General features: G+C 46.9%; 1 protein-coding gene across 2 annotated transcripts in view; it reads right to left on the minus strand.

The window, feature by feature from the left end:
* LOC147456928 (protease Do-like 1, chloroplastic) overlaps positions 1-18,675 on the minus strand; it is a 48,085-nt gene extending 29,410 nt beyond the window's left edge. The window contains exons 1-6 of one of the 2 annotated variants that reach the window (XM_086512003.1): positions 18,443-18,675; positions 17,932-18,339; positions 10,769-10,891; positions 10,496-10,667; positions 10,272-10,309; positions 9,951-10,149 (exon numbers count right to left, since the gene is read on the minus strand). In XM_086512003.1, coding sequence (XP_086368129.1) covers positions 9,951-10,149; positions 10,272-10,309; positions 10,496-10,667; positions 10,769-10,891; positions 17,932-18,339; positions 18,443-18,672 — 1,170 coding nt within the window. In that variant the 5' untranslated portion in view covers positions 18,673-18,675. Of the gene's footprint in view, positions 1-9,950; positions 10,150-10,271; positions 10,310-10,495; positions 10,668-10,768; positions 10,892-17,931 lie in introns of both variants that reach the window. The other variant, XM_086512002.1, reaches the window with a different exon arrangement.
* Between the last annotated feature and the right edge of the window lie 320 nt (positions 18,676-18,995).

Consider the following 18,995-nt stretch of genomic DNA (forward strand, 5'->3'; position numbering starts at 1 on the left):
AAAAAGCAACCTTGGTGTGAGCGCAAGGCCGCCAAGGGGTGCGCCCGCAGAAAAGGGTAGAACTTGGGTGAAGAGAAGATTCTTCTCCAACGCAATTTGCAAGCAAAAGAAAACCTCAAGAACCCTAACAACCCAAGAACCCAAGACCCTCACGACTCAAGAACCTCAAAAACCCAAGATTCTCACGAATCAAGGACCTCGAGAACCTCAAGACCCTCAAGAACCCAAGTTCCTTGCGAGCTTAAGACCCCAAGATCCTAGTGCATGGTCGTCACCCGAAGCAGCATGGATACTTCGCATTCAGGTGATGAGCATGAGTGAGGCGACGAAGGATTCTCCCCACCAGGAGATTTTCCAACCCTCCCCCTTCGCCATCTACGCCACGAGTTGTCCTCACTCCTATGGAGATGATGGTCAAGTCGATGTTGGACATGATGGCACAACAACAAGAAACAAATCGAGTTGCATTGGCACAACTCGCAAGCAAAGCAGAAGAACAAGCAGCAAAGGACCGTGCACAAGAAGCCAAGGACCGCGAGCGCGATGAAAGAAACGCCACACTTATCGCAAAACAAGAAGAAAATCGCCTTGCTCAGAACCGTGAGCGCCTTGCTCAGGAACGCAAAACAAGAAGAACATCGACTTACTTTCGAACGCGACACGATGAACGAGAGGCTCAAAGGGAGATTCGTCATCAAGAATTTATTTCCCACACGAAGACCAAACCACCCAAAGATCGTGGGAGTTCGTCAAGTGGCACAAGCCACGACGCGGATTCCAACCATCCAGTTACAGAAAAGTTGACTTTCAGTAAGTATAACGGTAAGATGGATACTACAATTATTCATTCTTGGTTGCATCAATTTAATGCTTATTTTGCGACAACTAAGAAGACAGGAAATAGCAAAGTTTTGACGGCAGCTATGTACCTTGCCGGTGATGCCATCAATTGGTACCACGCATGGCAAGAGGCACAGTTAGCCGCGCACCTAGAGGCAGCCGACGATTTCACGCCCCTCTCTTTTAGTTGGGCTGATTTCCCAAGACAAGCTCAAGGCGCGGTTTATGCCACCTCAGTACCTCGCATGATTGAAGGACGATTGGCGCGCTCTCAAGCAAAATGGGATGCCAGTTATGTCTTTTTCTAATCGTGTTTTGCAGCTAGGTACCCAATTACGCATGTCGGATGATGAGCGCAAAGAGGCTTTTCTCTATGGATTGGACAAGTAGATCAAGTATGATGACGAGTTATTCGATCCAATCGATCTCAACAAGGCGGTAGCGATTGCTCTCGTACAGGAGATGAAGCACAACAAGGGAAAGCCTAAGGAGAACAAGACTTCCACCAACACCTCACAGTAGATCAAGTATGATGACGAGTTATTCGATCCAATCGATCTCAACAAGGCGGTAGCGATTGCTCTCGTACAGGAGATGAAGCACAACAAGGGAAAGCCTAAGGAGAACAAGACTTCCACCAGCACCTCACAGACTTCTCAGAACCCGCAGAACGGTAAGAATGGTAAGAATGATAACTCTTCTAACCAATCTTCCAACAGTATCTCATCAAAGAATTCTTCCAATGAATATAAGGGTAAGGCTAACACAACTACTACACCTAAGCTTACTCCAAATAAAAAGGTAGCACAAGGAATTGTAGGAGGATACATCACTTCGGAAGAACAAAGCACTTATTCTAAGGAAGGTCATTGTTTTCATTGTCACATTAAGGGTCACATAAAACGAACATGTCCTAAGCTTGAATCGAATGAATCTAAAGAACCCACAGCACCCACTACATTTGTCAATGCAATAATGATAACACGATTGTGCCCAAAGTTTCTCAGGACTCTCCCATTGGTGATCCTCTCATCAAATGTTATGGTCGTACGTCAGGGCACCGTTTTGTCATATTGTTTGACCCAGGTAGTATGCATGATGTGATCAGTTCCTCTCTTGTTGAGAGAGCCGCCTCGAAGTTAGTCCGAGATCTCCTATCGAGGTCTCTGGCTTTCGTCCCGGCATAGACGCTCTCATCACCGAAGAATGCCTTGACGTGTTGTTTGAAATTCAACAGACTGCCTTCACTAGAAGATTTGTTGTTTCTCCTCTCTCAGAATGTGATATGATTTTGGGCATTTGATGGTTTCGTGATAATGACACTCTCATGGATTTTCTAACTAACAATGCCAAAAGTGATTCTCCTATTGTCATTCATGGAGAGGACATTGCTCATTCTCCATCTCTCATTGCTAATATGCAAGACAGGATTGACAAGATTCGGGAGAAGGAGACTCTCTCAGTCTCTTTTTCTCCACAGCATGACACACAGGATTTGCATGATTATGAGAAGCATGATGATTTGAATGATGATTTGGATGACAAAGACAAGCATGATGACTTGCACGAAGATGACGTGATTGATGAAGTGTTAGTTGATGTTGTTCCTAGCCAAGCTAACCTCGTTGTAGATTCGATCAATCACCAAGAATCGATCTTGGCTTTCGAGTCGAGGTCCACAGATCCCCCACAAGAAGATTCGCTAGATCCCGAAGAAGCGATCTTGGCTCTCGAGCCTTGGTCCTTGGTCCAAAGAACCATCATAAGAAGTATTATGTGTTCGCATGATTGATACGCACGCATTGTTCGAGTGTTTCATTCGTGAAGGTTTCCCGTATTTTAGTTAGCATCGTTATGTGATCCCTTTTCCTAAGCATGACATATTGTATGTTGAGCACGTTTCTCTCATGAATGAGCACGAATATATGCGGATTTTTCATGAAAAGTTGAAAAGTTTGTATGTAAGGAAGTCACATTCCATGTCTCTTCACGCTTTTATGAGATCGAAGGGTGTGATTCTTTCCCTCAATTGATGAGAAAATGCCTAGTCCGCACTGCTGCTATTGTCTCTAGATAATACATTTGGGATGCCCGGTTGTTGCGCACGCTTTTATGAGATCGAAGGGTGTGGTTCTTGCCCTCAGTTGATGAAAAAATGCCTAGTGTATTCCTTTTTTAGTAACACAAAGCAGATTGGTAAAAAGATTGTTGTGAGACAACACGCCCATTGCCCTAAACACATTGAGGTTTGGCTACAGGGTCGCCTATCTACACTATTCCTTACCCTCAGTTAATGAAAAAATGCCTAGTGTATTCCTTTTTTAGTACACAGAGAGGATTGGTAAAAAGATTGTTGTGAGACAACACGCCCATTGCCTTTAACACATTGAGGTTTGGCTACAGGGTCGTCTATCTACACTATTTCTTACCAGCTTTTGGCAAGAGTTACGAGAGAGTTTGATTGCCAAACCAATCTCCTAGTTTATATGCTTGCTTGCCCACAATGGTCTTCCAATCGGCACATGGGCAAAAAGATGCTACAAAACCCCGCTTGCCTCAGATATATGCTCAGAACCCCCCAGATGGGACAAAACCCCGCTTGCCTCAGATTTATGCTCTGAACCCCCAAGTCTTATCAAGCATGCCATGAGAAGTTGCGCATGGGCTCCTATAATTTCGTGAGCCAACTGTTTGCTTCAGTCCCAGAGTTGACGTGGATACTCGCCATAATCCTTGGGATACAATGCTAGCTTGCTTCATCATTTACCAAGCCCTCTTGCTATAAGCTCTCCTAAAATAACTCTAGTATGTATCAAGTGCTCAGCCCCCAGATCATCATTATACTATACTAAGCCTGTCAACAGCCATATTTTCTGTGAAGAAGGTAGGTCTCTGGGCAAGGCTCTGGTGGATCATCAGGAGGCAACTGTCCCTCCACAGTGTTCAGACAAGCTGTGTACTCTCCCACCAAGCAATCCTGGCTCAACAACAGTTGGTATGAACCTCTCTCTAGTTGGGCTAGAAAAACTCAATTCTTCTGCTAGGAGGCATCTAAAGAATCAAGTGCATCCAAGCGCCACCTCCCTCTGTAAACAAGCTCTAGTTTGCCAGCACTCATCATCATTCTACTGGTTCCGAAGCAAGGACCTAGAGTGAGTTCTCTACTCTCCATGAAGGCAATTAGTGTGGAAAAGGCAAGTAGTCTGGAAAAGCCGCCCCAGTTACTGCATGTAGGACATCGATGCAGATGCACTGCTACATGAACTTTGGCAACTTAATATGCGGATCAATACTATCCTATACTAGACTAAATATGTCGCTTAATAAACATGAGCTGTCTCCCTGGTAAATTCTACTATACTATATTCTTGTGGTGGGGGGCGCGGGGGGGGGGGGGGGGGGGGGGGGGGGGGGGGCGGGCGGGGAGAGAGAGAGAGAGAAATGAAATGAAATGTTATATTAACGTCTTCAAAAGGCCAAAGTAACCTATGAGACCAGAAAGTTACAATGTGGTGGATCTGATACAAAGTCAGAGTCAAAGTAACAAGATGACAACAAAGACAAAAATGAAATGACAAATGCCACAATAAAATACTATGGAATCCTAAACTACTACGTGTGAACAGCAGCTAGCTGGGATATCTAGATCACAAGAGATCAAGCATCGGTCGCTGGCGGATCTCATCAATCTCCTCCATGGTCAGTAGTCTGACCGAGCGTCGTGCATGTCGAGCCAAAGTGATCCGAATCCTCTAATGCAGCCTCCGTCGATGCTGTGTAGTCCTCCGCAGTCGTGGGCGTCTGGATCTTCCAAGCTCAGTCGCTCGGTCGATCAGTGTGCCTCTAGTGTGAGACGACAAGCTCTGCTGTGGTAGTAACTCCTCCGGGTGTCCAGTGACAGCTCTAAAGAAATCTGTGATCTGTCTCTGGGACTGGCTAGCCTCTCCTCTCATCAGGCTCTCTCTGTGTCTGCGTAGCTCGAGCAAAAACAAGCCCAAGCATCTCTGATCCTCGTACTGCATGACTCTGGAGAATGGTCCAAAGCCCTCTCTGAACAAGCAATGGAAGCGGCCTCGTATCTCATAGTAGACGGGGCAATGGCATGTGTAGTGCAACTCTGTCTCTGGCTCAATGTCACACAGGGGGCATGTCCTGGCCTCTGCTGGTACTCTGCTGTATCTCCCAGTCTCGATCCGCAACTGGTGTGAAGATGTACGTATCTGGCCGATAGCACATCGTATCCCATGAGACAAGTGGGTGTCCATGTATCTCGGCCTCGTCACAAAGCCATCAACCGTAAGCTGGAGGAGATGCTCTTTGTAGAAAGCCATCTTCGTGCCCAACTCCTGTGCTGGCTGTATCCATGTCCTCCTGGTGTCTAGCTGAGTCAAGTCCTGGCGGATGAGCCTGGTGATCTCGGACTGTGTAAGAGTCAGAGAGGGTGCATCCAGTGAGTACTTGAAGGGAGGCAATCTGTCTATGCTAAACCCATGCGCCTGAAACCATGATGTCATCTCCCCATACCAGCATGCTGTGTCTCCCTGCATGGCTAACTGTCGAGAGGACTCAAGTGCAAGGCGAGCATATCTGTCTCTGGGAAGTTCCCACATGCGGTGTATGAAGGAGACCGATCTGGTGAGCGCCTCCACCACTAGTGGGGGGGCAGCTAGCTCTGCTCGAACAATAGCACGTGGTATTGAGGCCTTGGCTCTAATGAGCCGCGAGATCATAGAGACCAGAGGCTTCTCCATGTCCCCCCATCCATCACTGCGGCCTGTCCTCCCGTGATGATCTAATGAAGGTCCCCAGATCTCAGCTCCATAAAGTAATGCAGAAGCCACCAGAGTGTCAAAGAGCCAGAGCTTCGTCCTAGGCTCCTGAAACTGAACCTGTGAACACATCCTTTCCAATCTACCCAATGCTGCATGGGCTCTGGTCCAGTCTAGTCTCTGCTGCCCTCCTCAATGAAAATGTTGGCCCACTAAAAACCACTCCGAGATAAGTGTACGCATCTTTATACTCCACAATCGCCTGGCCGTATGTGAATGCTGGTGCTGACCTCCTGATCCACTGTGGGGTGGTATTAAATACCATGACCTTGGTTTTACCAAGGTTGACGGACAAACCACTTTCTTGAGCAAACCTATTCAAAGCATCCAAGTGACGTTGCATCCCCTCCGGAGAGTCGAAGATCAACACAATATCATCAACATATAACAATAATGGAATCCATGTCCCTGCCATCTGTGCACCTCTATCACCATCTCTCTCAATGTAGTCAGAAACCTCATCCACATACATACCAAATAGAGTAGGAGAGAGCGGACAGCCCTGCTTTACCCCAATAGTGGAGTGAATCGGGGTGGATAGACCCTCTGAGGTGCGTACCTGCCCCACTACTGACCTATATAATGCCATGACCCCCCATATGAGCTCTGTGGGTACTCCCATCTGCTGTAATCTGCGCATCAATCTAGCTCTAGGCACTGTGTCAAAAGCTTTGCGGAAATCCACAAAGCTACAATAGATCCGTTTCCCACGCGATCTACCCTCCTCAATGATGGCTATGAGTGTCAAGATATGGTCAAGAGTAGAAAAACCCCTCTTGAACCCTGCCTGCCCGGCTGCGCGTATCCCCTCCCTCTCTGCCCATCTACTCAGCTGCTGCTCAAGAATGGATGCGTACAACCGTGCCAATGTGTGTCCAATCATGATAGTGCGATAATTCCCAGGTTCCATAGGGTCTCCCGACTTGAAGATAGGTACAATAGTAGATAGGCTCCAAGTATCAGGCAAGCCCTCACACATGGCACGGTTAAACATCACTTCTAGAAGCTCTGCTAGTAGATCTCTGGCATGTGTGAAATGCTCAGCCACTAAACCATCATGATCATAAGCTCTCCCAGTCCTCATCCTGTCAATGGCCTTCCTCACCATCTCTGCGGTGAAAAAAGCACATGTGTGTGGGCATGGATCGGGGGGGTCGGGAAGGGGGGGCTGCTTAGGAACTGTGTACAGAGATGATGCATACTGGCCCCAGTCCTCTGTAGAAGTGATGGCGCGGGGGGGGGAGAGTGCTCCTGAAAGAGCCGCCATGCCTCACGTGAATCCTGACTCAAGAACAGCTGATATAGATCCTGCTCTAGCCGAGCCAAAAATGCCCTCTTCTTTCGCCGCACTAGGCGCCGGAAGTCAGTCTGTGACTGTCTGTGAGTGATGTCCCCCAACACCTCCCTCTGAAGTCTAGCTCTAGTGTCCCGGCATTCCTCATCATACCAACTGTTCTGGGGCATGCTCCCCGAACGGCGTCTCTGCTCAGGCTGGGTATGTGGGTATGCCTCTGCTGCTGCATCATGTAGTGTCTGTGTCAATATAGTAGTAAGCTCCTCCAGAGGTCGCCCTGGCTCCTCTGTGCATAGGCGTCTGTAGATCCCATCTATGTATACAGAGTGTCTCCCGCGTGAAGGTGTAGCGAGTAGGGGCTGCTGTCCGTAGCCTGTGTGCTACACTAAACTGAAAGGAGATGGTCATTGACACAAGAGCATGATCCACTGCCACACCAACAGGTCTGGGTCCAATCGTGAGATCCTGGATACTAGAGATGAAGCTCGGCTGTGCCATGACATAGTCCACTGTGCTGGCTCCATGTCTGTGTGGAAAGCATGTAAAACCCCTTGAGGCGGGAAATCTCTCTAGGCCATTCAAGATGGCCAATCCATGTGCAGTCCCCATGTCTATTAAGTGTCGTCCATACTCAGTGTGTTCTCCATCTTGTGATACTCTGGATAGGCCTGTCTCTGTAGCATCCAGCTCTCTCAGCATCTCCTCTGAAGTATCATAAAATACTGTCTAATGATGGGCAGTCCTAGCATTGAAATCCCCTAGAATGATGATGTCGCCATCTCTAGAGAACTCCCATATGTCATCATCCAAAACAGAGAAAGGGGACTGTCCTCTGGGTGGTGCATATACTGACGTGCTCGGGGGAAAGTAGCAAATAGCAATGTAAAGATATCTGTCTGTCTCTGCTCTCAGCCTCACCCACATGTACCTAGCTTGCTCATCTCTACGGGCTATATGTATCAATGGCTGCAACTCCTCCCTGAATAACATTGTCACTCCTCCTGATCCCCGCCCTCTGCGCTCTGATCGTGTCTCCTGTCTATAGGCAGTCTCCCATCTGTATCCACTGATGTGAGGCATAGACTGCCCATGGGCCTGATGTGTCTCAGAGTAGAAGACGATGTCTCTTCCCCTAAAACTATCCTCAAAGGCGCCCACATCAAGCCGCATAGATCCATTACAATTCCACGTGGCAACTTTGAGGGTGGTCCCACGGGTCTCGCACCGTCATGTGGAGCGCCGCTCTACAATCACAACCCGGCCATCTCTGTAGAAGGCCGTCTTTCCCTTCTCCCTTGCCGCTTGAATCTCTGGCATTACCTCTCTCATATGTGCAAGCTGTGTGAGAGTGAGGTCATCTCCAAGGAATATGCCCGTTTTCTTTAGTGTAGGACGCTTCTTCAAGAAGTCCTTTGCCTCCATGGATGGGAAACGGATGATTAGAGCTCTCCCTTTTGAAGTCTCCCCATTGCCTTGTGTCTTCTTCCCCACCCTCCATGACTTTGTATGAGTAGCCTCACTACCCATCATGCGGAGAAGTTCTTCAACTTCCCCTTCCACATCATCTTGGTCTTTTAAACCGGTTACTCTTATATGCAAAGCTCTAGTTTTCCTACGTTGTTCTTCCTCTAGAGTCATGTTGATGAGTGTAGGAGTGGGGACAGATGTGGTTTCTTTCCCCTTGCCTTTCTTAGCGACTTCTATCCACTTCTCGGCCTCATCCGCCTTCTTTTGCGTCTTCGTGATCGCATCCATCCACGAAGACGTCTTTACCATCTTTTGTTTCTCCTCCTCTTTGATCATCCGTACTTGCTCTTTGATGGCCTTGATTTCCTCTACTACCGACGGCTGGAATTCCCCCTCCTCTAGTCCACTGCTCGCTCTATCGGCAAGTTCTCGCTTGAGAGCTGAGACCTCTTCTTTAAGTGCTTTGGAGTCCACCTTAATTGCTTGTAGCTCTGCGTGCAGGTCCTCTTTCTCTTTCTTCCACTGCGCGCCTTCGTTGAGAAACATTTGAAGAAGGTTGGCCTTCTCCTTCCACCATCCCTCCATATCGGCTTTCCAGTCTTTCATCTCCCTCTCCATTTGTGTAATCCACTTGTTTGTGAGCACAAAAGTTGCCTTCGGATGGGGCTTACATACTGGCGAAGTAGTCATTACGTCCATCAAAAATCAACAATACAATCTGCACTTCTGCCAAGTCAAACCCCCTATGTCCACATCACACATACATCCCTGTCCCGCATGATGCATACATAAGTGTTCCCCATATCAATCATACATTTTTTATGTTTTCTGCAATTTCTGCAATTTTCTGCAATTTCCTGTCAATGCTGCAAATTATTTAAATCCTGAGATTCTGAGCTTTCCCTGCAGGAAATCTGAAAATCTGACAATGTTTGCACTGTAATGCACCTGCGGGTTTTTTTTGGGGGGGGGGGGGGGGGGGGGGGGCACGTGGGGCACGTGGGGTGCAGTTCAGATGATAGTAATCCCGTGTGGTGGGGGGTTGGGGGTGGCGGCGCACTGTCACAACAGGGGGGGAGGGCGCAGTCCAGCTGAACAGCAAGGTGCAGCCCAGGTGGCGCGCAGGCAGCAGCCAGCAGTTGGCGCGCGTCAGCAGCAGGCAGCAGCAAACAGTTGGCGCGCAGGCAGCAGCAAACAGGTGGCGCAGGTCAGCAGCAGCAGTTGGCGCGCAGGCAGCAGCAATTTGGTGGCGCAGGTCAGCAGCAGCAGTGGCTGCGCGTCAGCAGCAAACACTGAGAGAGAGAGAGAGAGAGAGAGAGAGAGAGAGAGAGAGAGGAACGCGTGGAGAGAGAGAGAGAGAGAGAGAGAGAGAGAGAGAGGCCGAAGTCGGCCTATGAGACAAATCAAATATACATGTGTGTGTCCTCCATCTCGGGGGGGGGGGGGGGGGGGGGGGGGGGGGGGGGGAGAGAGAGAGAGAGAGAGAGAGAGAGAGAGAGAGAGAGGTCATTATCATTTACCGTGTCTACTGGAATGGAAAATCCAACACCAGATGATGCCCCCGATGGAGAATATATCGCAGTATTGATACCAATTAAATTTCCAGAACTGTCAAGGAGTGGCCCCCCACTATTTCCAGGATTGATGGCTGCATCTGTCTGAATCACATCCTGTATGGGCCGACCAGTGGCAGCTGAGCTAATCTCTCTCCGCAGACCACTGCGATACAGAACACTTGCAATTAAAAACTTGGGGTCCCGTGGCAGAAACAAAGGTAGAATTCCAGTGGCATGACTTCAGTTACAAGAAACAAATAAAGGTTTTGAAACTTGACACCATACCTTATGACTCCTGTTGTCAATGTATGGTCCAGACCAAACTGCAAAACACAACATGTGCAGGTGTTTAAATTTGCCAAATGTAATCTCAAATGGATTTGTACTGAATAGAAAGCCCTAGGATTACTGAGCAAGTCCCGAAAAGCCCTAAGATTACTGAGCCTTTACTAAACACGCTCCTGGAAAAAAGTATAAAACCAGGTTAATTTCCCAGAGAACTTACCTACCGGATTTCCAATTGCATACACTTTTTGTCCAACCAGGAGGTTCGATGAGGTTCCAACGGGGATTGGTCTGAGCTTGTCCTTTGACACATCAATATGAAGAACCGCAACATCTTTGTCCTCATCATAGCCTACAACATCAGCTTCATATACGGACTGATCTCCCAAGGTCACCCTGACAGTTGCTCATTAGCGTGTCCAGCATTGAAAGGTTTCTTGATTAGATAGCATAAAGCATGTGAAGAAGCCTAAATAAGAGATTGAATTCTAAAATACCTAAGATCAGAGGCACCTCTAATAACATGGTAATTTGTCACAACATGCCCTTTCTTGTCCCAAAGGAACCCAGAACCAGAACCTTGAGGCACTTCCATGACATCCAAAGTAAAGGCATCCCGTCTGCAAAGGTTCAAAAGACATTACTCATACTAAATAACACAACAGTATGTCTAGTAAAGATATATTAATCATTCAAGCCACATAGAACTGAGAAAGCACCGGGCAATTAAAACCTCCAAGTCAACCAACAATTAGTGATGGAGGATGTAATAGATCAATCTAGTCTTTGGGATTGACCCTACGATGTTCCTCTCTTGGTGCCAAATATATGACTTACCTTGCAAGGGAATTATAATATAAGGCTGGAATAGAACCTTAAGATTTTCAATAAATACAAACCAAAGACACCCTTCCAAAGAACAGGTTACAAACACACAACCAGTAAGGGTTTGCTGAGCTGCCCTCAGCTCTTGAAAAATGACAAATATTGTAAAGAGTTTTGAAGGTTATCTCCTAGGTTTCCCCAGCTAGATCTTGTGAGTGAGGTCTTCTTTGTGGCTGTGCCCAGCCTTGTGAGGTTTTCTCCAGATTCTAGGCATGTGGGGGAATGTTCCACATTTGGTCCAACCAGCCACAAGTGGGCACTTTTGGTGGAACTTGTGGCCCTTTTGGTGGGCACCAGCATTTTTGTTGCTCCCCTATTAAAAAAGGAGGGGGTGTGTGGAGTTCGACAAGATCTAGGCTGCATTTTGAGGATTAGAAAGTGATTCGAATGCAACAGTTCAGTCCCGGTACCTTTGCAAATATTCAGCCAAGCTGGTTGAAGACTTGAGCCGCAAAGGGGGCTGATTTTGGGCCGATTTCAAACGGTGTACCTATCCTTGCTGAGGAGATTGAAGATCTCTTTCAATGGGGGGTTGCTTGCAGCCTTGGAACCCGGTTTGTGAGGCAAGAGCCTCTCTGAGCAGGAATGGGAGTAGCCAACTACTGCTCCAAAAGCAGGCACCAGTGAGGTTCACCGTGTAGGTGCGTTTTCAGCGCTGGTTATGTGCTGAAATTGGACAGTTTTTCAGCCATACGGATGCCAGAACCATTGGGAACAGTGCCCCACTGCTAGAGGACAGTTCAAGGACTATTTAGGGCTGAAAACAGGGCAAAAACCAGTAAATACAGCGTGCTGAATTTACTGTTTTTGGGCAGAAATCAGAGGGTTTATGTCAGTGGAAGTGAGTTCCAAAAGGGGAATTGGTTTCAGGCAAGTTTTGGGGCTGTTATGCTGCGAAATTTTGCCAAAACAGGTGGTATCTAGCTGGATACACGTAAAGAATTCCCACGACTCTTCTTTGTAATCTACCCTCTTAAAGTATAAAGAAATACCGAAAGGGGCGCCAATTTTGGAGCCTACAGGTTGTCGGCGTCTGCTCGGAGCATTCTAGCTTCCGAGCCGTGTGTGTGCTTAAGTGTTAATTCCAGTCGCACGTTACCTTTTCAAAGTGCTCTTTGTTTGTGTCTAAAGTAAAGAATTTCGGGTGAAAGCCAAAGCCTACCGCCCCACGGGCCGGTTTCAGCACAACGAAGAATGTCGCTAGAGAGTTCTCTCTCACGCTGGGGATGTTGTTGAAGAAGTCTACGTAGATGCAGTGGATGATGCTTTGGAGCATTTGTGAAAGTCTACTCATAGCGAGGAGTTACTTGAGAGGAAGATTCCAGTGTAATTGCCGGTGTTTCCACAAGATCAAAAGTTGGATGCCACCAACTGTGAAGGGAAGGTCTTTATGGAGGCGGTATTGGAGACCGACGACCTTATCTTGATGGTGCATGATGAAATTAAGCGGCCAAAGGCTCCTACAAAAAGTCTCTTTCTTTCGAGGAGATGGAGAATCTTGTAGAGCTTCAACAAGCTTGGGATCGGCTTAATGCAAGGATCCGGTCTTTATCTTCCTCAATCATACGTGGCAAACACTTGGACATGTTCGGAGCATGACTAATGCTCGAGCTATCTTGAACCACTTGAAGAAAATTTACAATATGATGGCGTGTATGAAGAGAGATCACCTGGAGGTACAATTGCATAATATGGACCCTTGACACCCTTAAGTCCATGAAAGTATAACATTGACCACCTACAAGAGATACCGCACGTCCAAGAAAGAAAAGTAGAAGCAAAATGCACAGAAGGATGATACTTCGTATGGATACTTGCAAAGAACTCACAAAGACTTGCAGATGGATAGCACTCTAGTTAGATTTCTTTCTTGGCACCAAGCTGAGGCGGTGGCTCCTACTTCCTTGGCAGAGCCTAGAGTTTCTATTCGGTCTTTGCAGGATGGTGTGGCAGATGAGCCAGAAGCTTGATGCAATGGTGGATTGGACTATTCCTTCACTCTTGGAGGCCCTAGATTCCTACGTAGGATTTGAGAGGAGGTATTAAGAATTTTGGAGGTCATCTCCTAGGTTTCCCTATCTAGGTCTTCTGAGTGAGGGCAGCTTTGTGGCTGTGCCCATACTTTTGAGGTTTTTTTGCAGATTCTAGGTATGTGGGGGGATGTTCAAGACTTGGTTCGACCGGCCACAAGTGGCCCTTTCCATGGGCGCCATTTTCAGGTCCCCGTTCCCATCTCAATTTCCCGTTCCGTGTTTTAGACGTGAGTATTCGAAACAGTGAATGGCATTTCATGCATGTTGCCGTTCCCCGTTCCCCGTTCCCCATTCCGATTTCCCGTTCCAGGTAACTATGCCTTATATTCTCTTTGTTAGCACATTGCAATTTGCCTCGCAAGGCTTGTCCACTCTCTCTCTCTCTCTCTCTCTCTCTCTCTCTCTCTCTCTCTCCACCCCACCCCCACCCACGTGTTCCCTTGTCAACACGCCTTCTTTTGCACTTTGACAAATATAAGGGCGCTATCTGCCTAGAGGAGGGCCCTAAGGGTCACTTACATACCTCATGTCCCTTTAGTCTAACAAGATTTATAACACCAATCTCAAATTCATTTGGTTAAAATCCCTTATGAATAGCGAAGTCCCCTGCAAACAAATCCTCATAAAAGATACCTACAAAACACAACAATGAGTCGATGCACATGCTCACACATCACATGCTCCACGGTTTCGACCAGCTCATGTGGAGACACACCTACTACTAACCCTAACCTTCTTGCCTATCCCACAATGTCGTGAAAAATGCTTTGGCACCCAGCTTAGCCTTCTACAATTAATTTTGTAAAGGAAGATATGCCAAGTCCTATCTAGTCTATGTTAGAGTTTGTCACCTTTCTCACAAGTCCTAGCGGAGCTGCTAGTGCCCCACTATCTCCCAATGGCTGATCATAAGGAATGAGGGCTGTTTTGTGACTGTGCTCGGCCTCTATGAGGTAGTTTTCTCATGTTTGGCCTCTTCGCCATTGTTTTGCCCACATTGTATTGTGTCAAAGTCGATGATGCAAAACCGTAGAGATAGAGAGAAAAGGGGTGTGTGTGTGTGTGTGTGTGTGTGTGTGTGTGTGTGTGTGAGAGAGAGAGAGAGAGAGAGATAATGTACTTGAATCGACCAACTTGGCAATGCATTAGATGATCATACAATGGGGGCAGAGTGCTACCCTTATACTCTCTTGGGGGACCTTAAGTACCCCTCACATAAATTGCCAGACTCGGACTCATCTCAAATAAGTAAAATAAATAGGATGCACAAACACTCTCTCTACATCTCAAAGTGGTGGACATATATAGCTAGACCAAGTCAATGAATTAGCTACCATGGACACCCCAATAGTGGCTGACGATCGATATACCTCGACGGATTTGCAACCACAACTTGTCACCAAAAGAATGTCATCTTGAGTGCCGATTCCTTCATAAATAGTAGAACTGTAGACCACGCTATGTCCAAGTATCCCCACTCGTGGACTATGAACACATCAACTCCAAAATTTTCAGCATAATGAACTTTGGAACACACCCTGTCCATAATCCCGCCAACAACAATGAATTGTCTATAGCACATTCATGTTTTTAATACATCAAGTTGGTTCCTTGCCAGATGCAAGGTGCTTTGAACTCCGAACACGAGTCCAAATCAAGTATTGAGAGCGCCACTTGCCTCTCACGTGCCTCTCCCTAGCCGAAGCATGTTGTTGGACCCAACAATGGACTAGACCGCTCCAACTTTTGCCAATGTAGTTTGCACCACACCAGCCAGGTCAATTGAGTCCTTAGTACAATCATTGGCACTGCTGTCCTCATCAAGCTTGCCTCTATCTTTGTCTTTATGAGAGCTCTTGCATTTGCATTTGGAATCTAGATGTACAATCCTGAGACAATGACTTCCCCAGTTGTAACAACAAATTTGGGACTTCTTTTTAGTTTCCATTGTAGCATGTGCCAATTCATCACTTTTCAAAACTCGAACCTTGCCTTGGGAGATAAAGACTGCTTTCTCCTCAATGAAAAAACAACTGAGATCATCAACATCCAGCTTTTCCTTCATGATCTATAAGTGTAATGCCTTTGCTACGATATCGTACTTCTCAAGCAACTTCAGAAGTACCAAAGCAGCCAAGAGTTGATCATGTATGGCCTTTGCCTTCATCTGAAATGCTGCATGGAAATCCGGCTTCAAACGAGATAAAAAATAACTATCCAATAGGGGTGACTACTCGCATCATAGAGTCTTGATCAAACATATCTCCGAGCTTTGACCACATTTTACTCACAGTTTCCAAAGTCCATATAGCAAGAGAGATTTTCTTCAAGAGTGCCTGAACAATTGCTGACATCACATTCACATTACTCGCATCCCAATCAACACATGATTGAAAATACTCGTCATCCTAAAGTTGAGTTCACCTCTTATTGCCAGACCTCGCAAGTCTTGTCTCCGTGCGGTCGACACTATCCAACAAGCCTTTGAAGTTTGCATAGAAATCACAATCGCATAATCAATTTTCAATGAGCATAGTTGTCACCGATAAGTTTGTCATTGGTGTTCGAACAAGGAGGAGCCATTTTGATGGAGCAAAGCTGATGCAGTAGAGCCAATGCAACACAGCCGGTGCAACAAAGCCAATGAATCAAAGCTGATGTAGCACAACCATCAACAATCTCCTCTTCGCACAACTCCCCCACAATCACGAGCCAAGAAGCTCTCATACCATGTCAAAGTCGACGATGTGGAAACGTAGAGATAGAGAGAGAGTCCGCGCACGTGCGCGAGAGAGAGAGAGAGAGAGAGAGAGAGAGAGAGAGAGAGAGAGAGAGAGAGAGAGAGATTGCTCGAACCAATCAGCTTCGCAAGGAATTAGGTGATTACACAATGGGAAAAGAGTGCTACCTTCATACTATTCTGGGGGGCCTGAAGAAGTAAGAACCCCTCACATAAATTGCTCAACCCACACTCATGTCAAATAAGTAAAATAAATATCTAAAATGACAAAATAGATAAATAGGATTGCACTAGGCATTCGCTGGAGATGCATAAACTTTAACATATTGTTGGCGGTGTCATAGAGTTTACTCTCGATGACCCCAAGCCTCGGGCATTTTATCCCAGAGCCTTGTGCCATTGGTTTTACCTACAAGCAATTTTTCCTGTTTTCCAAGTTTTTGACCTATTTATCTTGGTCACGAGGTTTTAGGAGAGGTCAGGCAACCTAGCAAATCTCCCTATGTAAGGGAGGGGGTCGCCCACCCCAATTGTATCTTTTTGTGCATTATATTTAGAGCCGAAGTTTTGGGTTCCTCTCTCTAGCGTTCTCTCTCCAGTGTTTTTCTCTCTAGCGGTTTTCCTAGATCGCCCTCTCTTTTTGTAGCCCTTGTGTTATGGCAAATCCCTCTCCTTCTTGCCTTCTATCCTAGCCGACTCTCCAATTACGGGTACCTTGCAGATCTAGGAGATCACCACAAGGCCGTTGCTTGGAGGTTCCACATTCGAAGGTTGCTATTGTCCGCTATTTTTGGCCATATCTGCCCACCTTCCACTACCACTCCCAACATGGTATGAGAACTGCTAAGTGACATCTAGAGAAGCAGCTCTCTATTCCGGGCCCAAGAAGGCAACAAGGCAAGGCATGCCTCCACCTGCTCTCCATTAGGAACCATACTGTGTAACTGTGAGTGTCCACAACCAAGCTCAATGATTGAATCCCTATCAAGCTCCTAACCAAGAAGCTCCTCACATTTGTAGAATCCGACTCTGTAAATATGTCAACTCAAGTAGCTCACAAGTCACTACCTGACTCACGTTTCACCTACACTTATTGCTCTTCTCCAGAGCAGATGTTTGGTATCTAATTCTACCTTTTGGGCTTGGGGGCCTGCAGCTAACAGGTAGCCTCTAACGCAAGGGCTGGTGTAACCAACAACTCCACACCGAGCGGGTGTGTGGGTAGAGCTGCCAAGGGCCTAGAGCCCAAGTGTAGTGATCACACAAGATGTCTTACAAATGAGACCTCAGTACTCATTATAGGACTTTTAAACCGCCGTTCTTAACCTGCCTTCAACTAAGGGTGCGTTCACACGCAAGGTCAGTTCACACTGGCCGAACATAACTGAGTGTGAAATATCAAACTGGCGTCCATTACTATCAGTATCAAAGCAGAGAGAAAGATAAACAAAGAAAGGAACCCAACAAGCTCAATTAACATAACTTTCTCGAAGTTTGACTTCCTTACAAGACTAAATGAATAGCCGTCTCTCACTCATCTCCACCAAGATTGGCTGCCTGTGGATTAGATGCGAGCAAGAGTAGAAATGTAGTAGATAGGGCAGAACCCAAGAGAAAGGTAACAGCAACCATACATTAGTGAAAATCGATCCATAGGAGGGTTGCCAAACACGACTATAGCGAGGGGTGCAGGTATAATTCAGCCCACCTCTCACTTCTATTGGAGACACACATGATTTAAAACTAAGACCAGCATGGGATCTTCCAACTTCTAACACATAAAACTGCGTCGAGAACTTATCACACAAGGTAGGAGGGTTGCCAAACACGACTATAGCGAGGGGTGCAGGTATAATTCAGCCCACCTCTCACTTCTATTGGAGACACGCATGATTTAAAACTAAGACTATCATGGGATCTTCCAACTTCTTACACATAAAACTGTGTCGAGAACTTATCACACAAGGTACACGGAAATTATGAAGCAGAATTCTGAGACTACCTGGCAGCCAAGTTTGTAATGTAGACAACAGAGGGGGTGTTCTCCTTGAATAGCTGGACCGTTGCTAGCTCATCACTTTGAAGCCTTCGAATTGGGGGTGAGACGAGTGCATATGCACTCACTCCTGGTGCAAGAACTGCTAAAGCCAATGCTAAGGAGGTCACAACCATGAGGAGCTTATTTGGTGACAGACCCAGGGTGAATGTGCGCATAGAAGCCCTACTCATGAGCTCAGTAAAACTGACAAATCGTCTGAAGAGCCCAGACATCCTGAAGGCAAGCAGAAATGCTATAGGAGAAGCTGGTGCGCTTTTATCCGGTGATCTGTGTCTGCCGTTTCCATCAAAGAGGAGCGCACTGCTAGTTGTAGACGCCTGCTTGGAGACATCGCCGGCATTACGCTTAGGCCTATGTTGCTCATTCGACGATATGAATGTGAGCTTCCCGGCGTCAGGTCGGCTACCACAGATAACAAGACTGTGTGAAGAGCGATGGCAGAAGTGGGCAATACCTTGGCGACTTCGGCTGGTGTAGAGGAAAAGAAGCCCACGCTGAGAATGGAATGTGTTGCAAACGAGGTGAGATGGTGTACATGAGCTCCTTGCATGCAGCAACTCTGCAAAGCCCTGAGACTGAGCAATTATCGTTGACATGGTGGAGGAGTAAAGCTAGCTGCTGGGCGTGTTCTCCATACCGATAAAGATTACGGTTGTCGTATTGTGAACACCTAGGAAGTGACATTCATGGACTGATGGGATAATCTATATGTAGCTATATATCTATACTATATACTAAGGATAATGAGGGAGGGAGTTCCGGTTCCCGCCCATTGCGACGTGTCAGAAGCTCCTTCAAGCGGCGGGTGTGGCCTACAGCTCCGGGAGCATAGCGACGCAAAGAGAGAGAGAGAGAAAGAGAGAGAGGGGCAGGCTTCGCCTTACTAGTATTCTATAATGGCAGAGCGAGTGCTCTTTACACTTGTCAAAAACTGCTATATGAAGGCTAAAGTCCAAACCGAGAGAAGCTCCTATGCACGCACGATAAAGAGGGAGAGAAAAAGAGAG

Source organism: Adiantum capillus-veneris, chromosome 5 (assembly GCF_014529385.1).
Source record: "Adiantum capillus-veneris isolate H3 chromosome 5, ASM1452938v2, whole genome shotgun sequence".
Taxonomy (NCBI): domain Eukaryota; kingdom Viridiplantae; phylum Streptophyta; class Polypodiopsida; order Polypodiales; family Pteridaceae; genus Adiantum; species Adiantum capillus-veneris.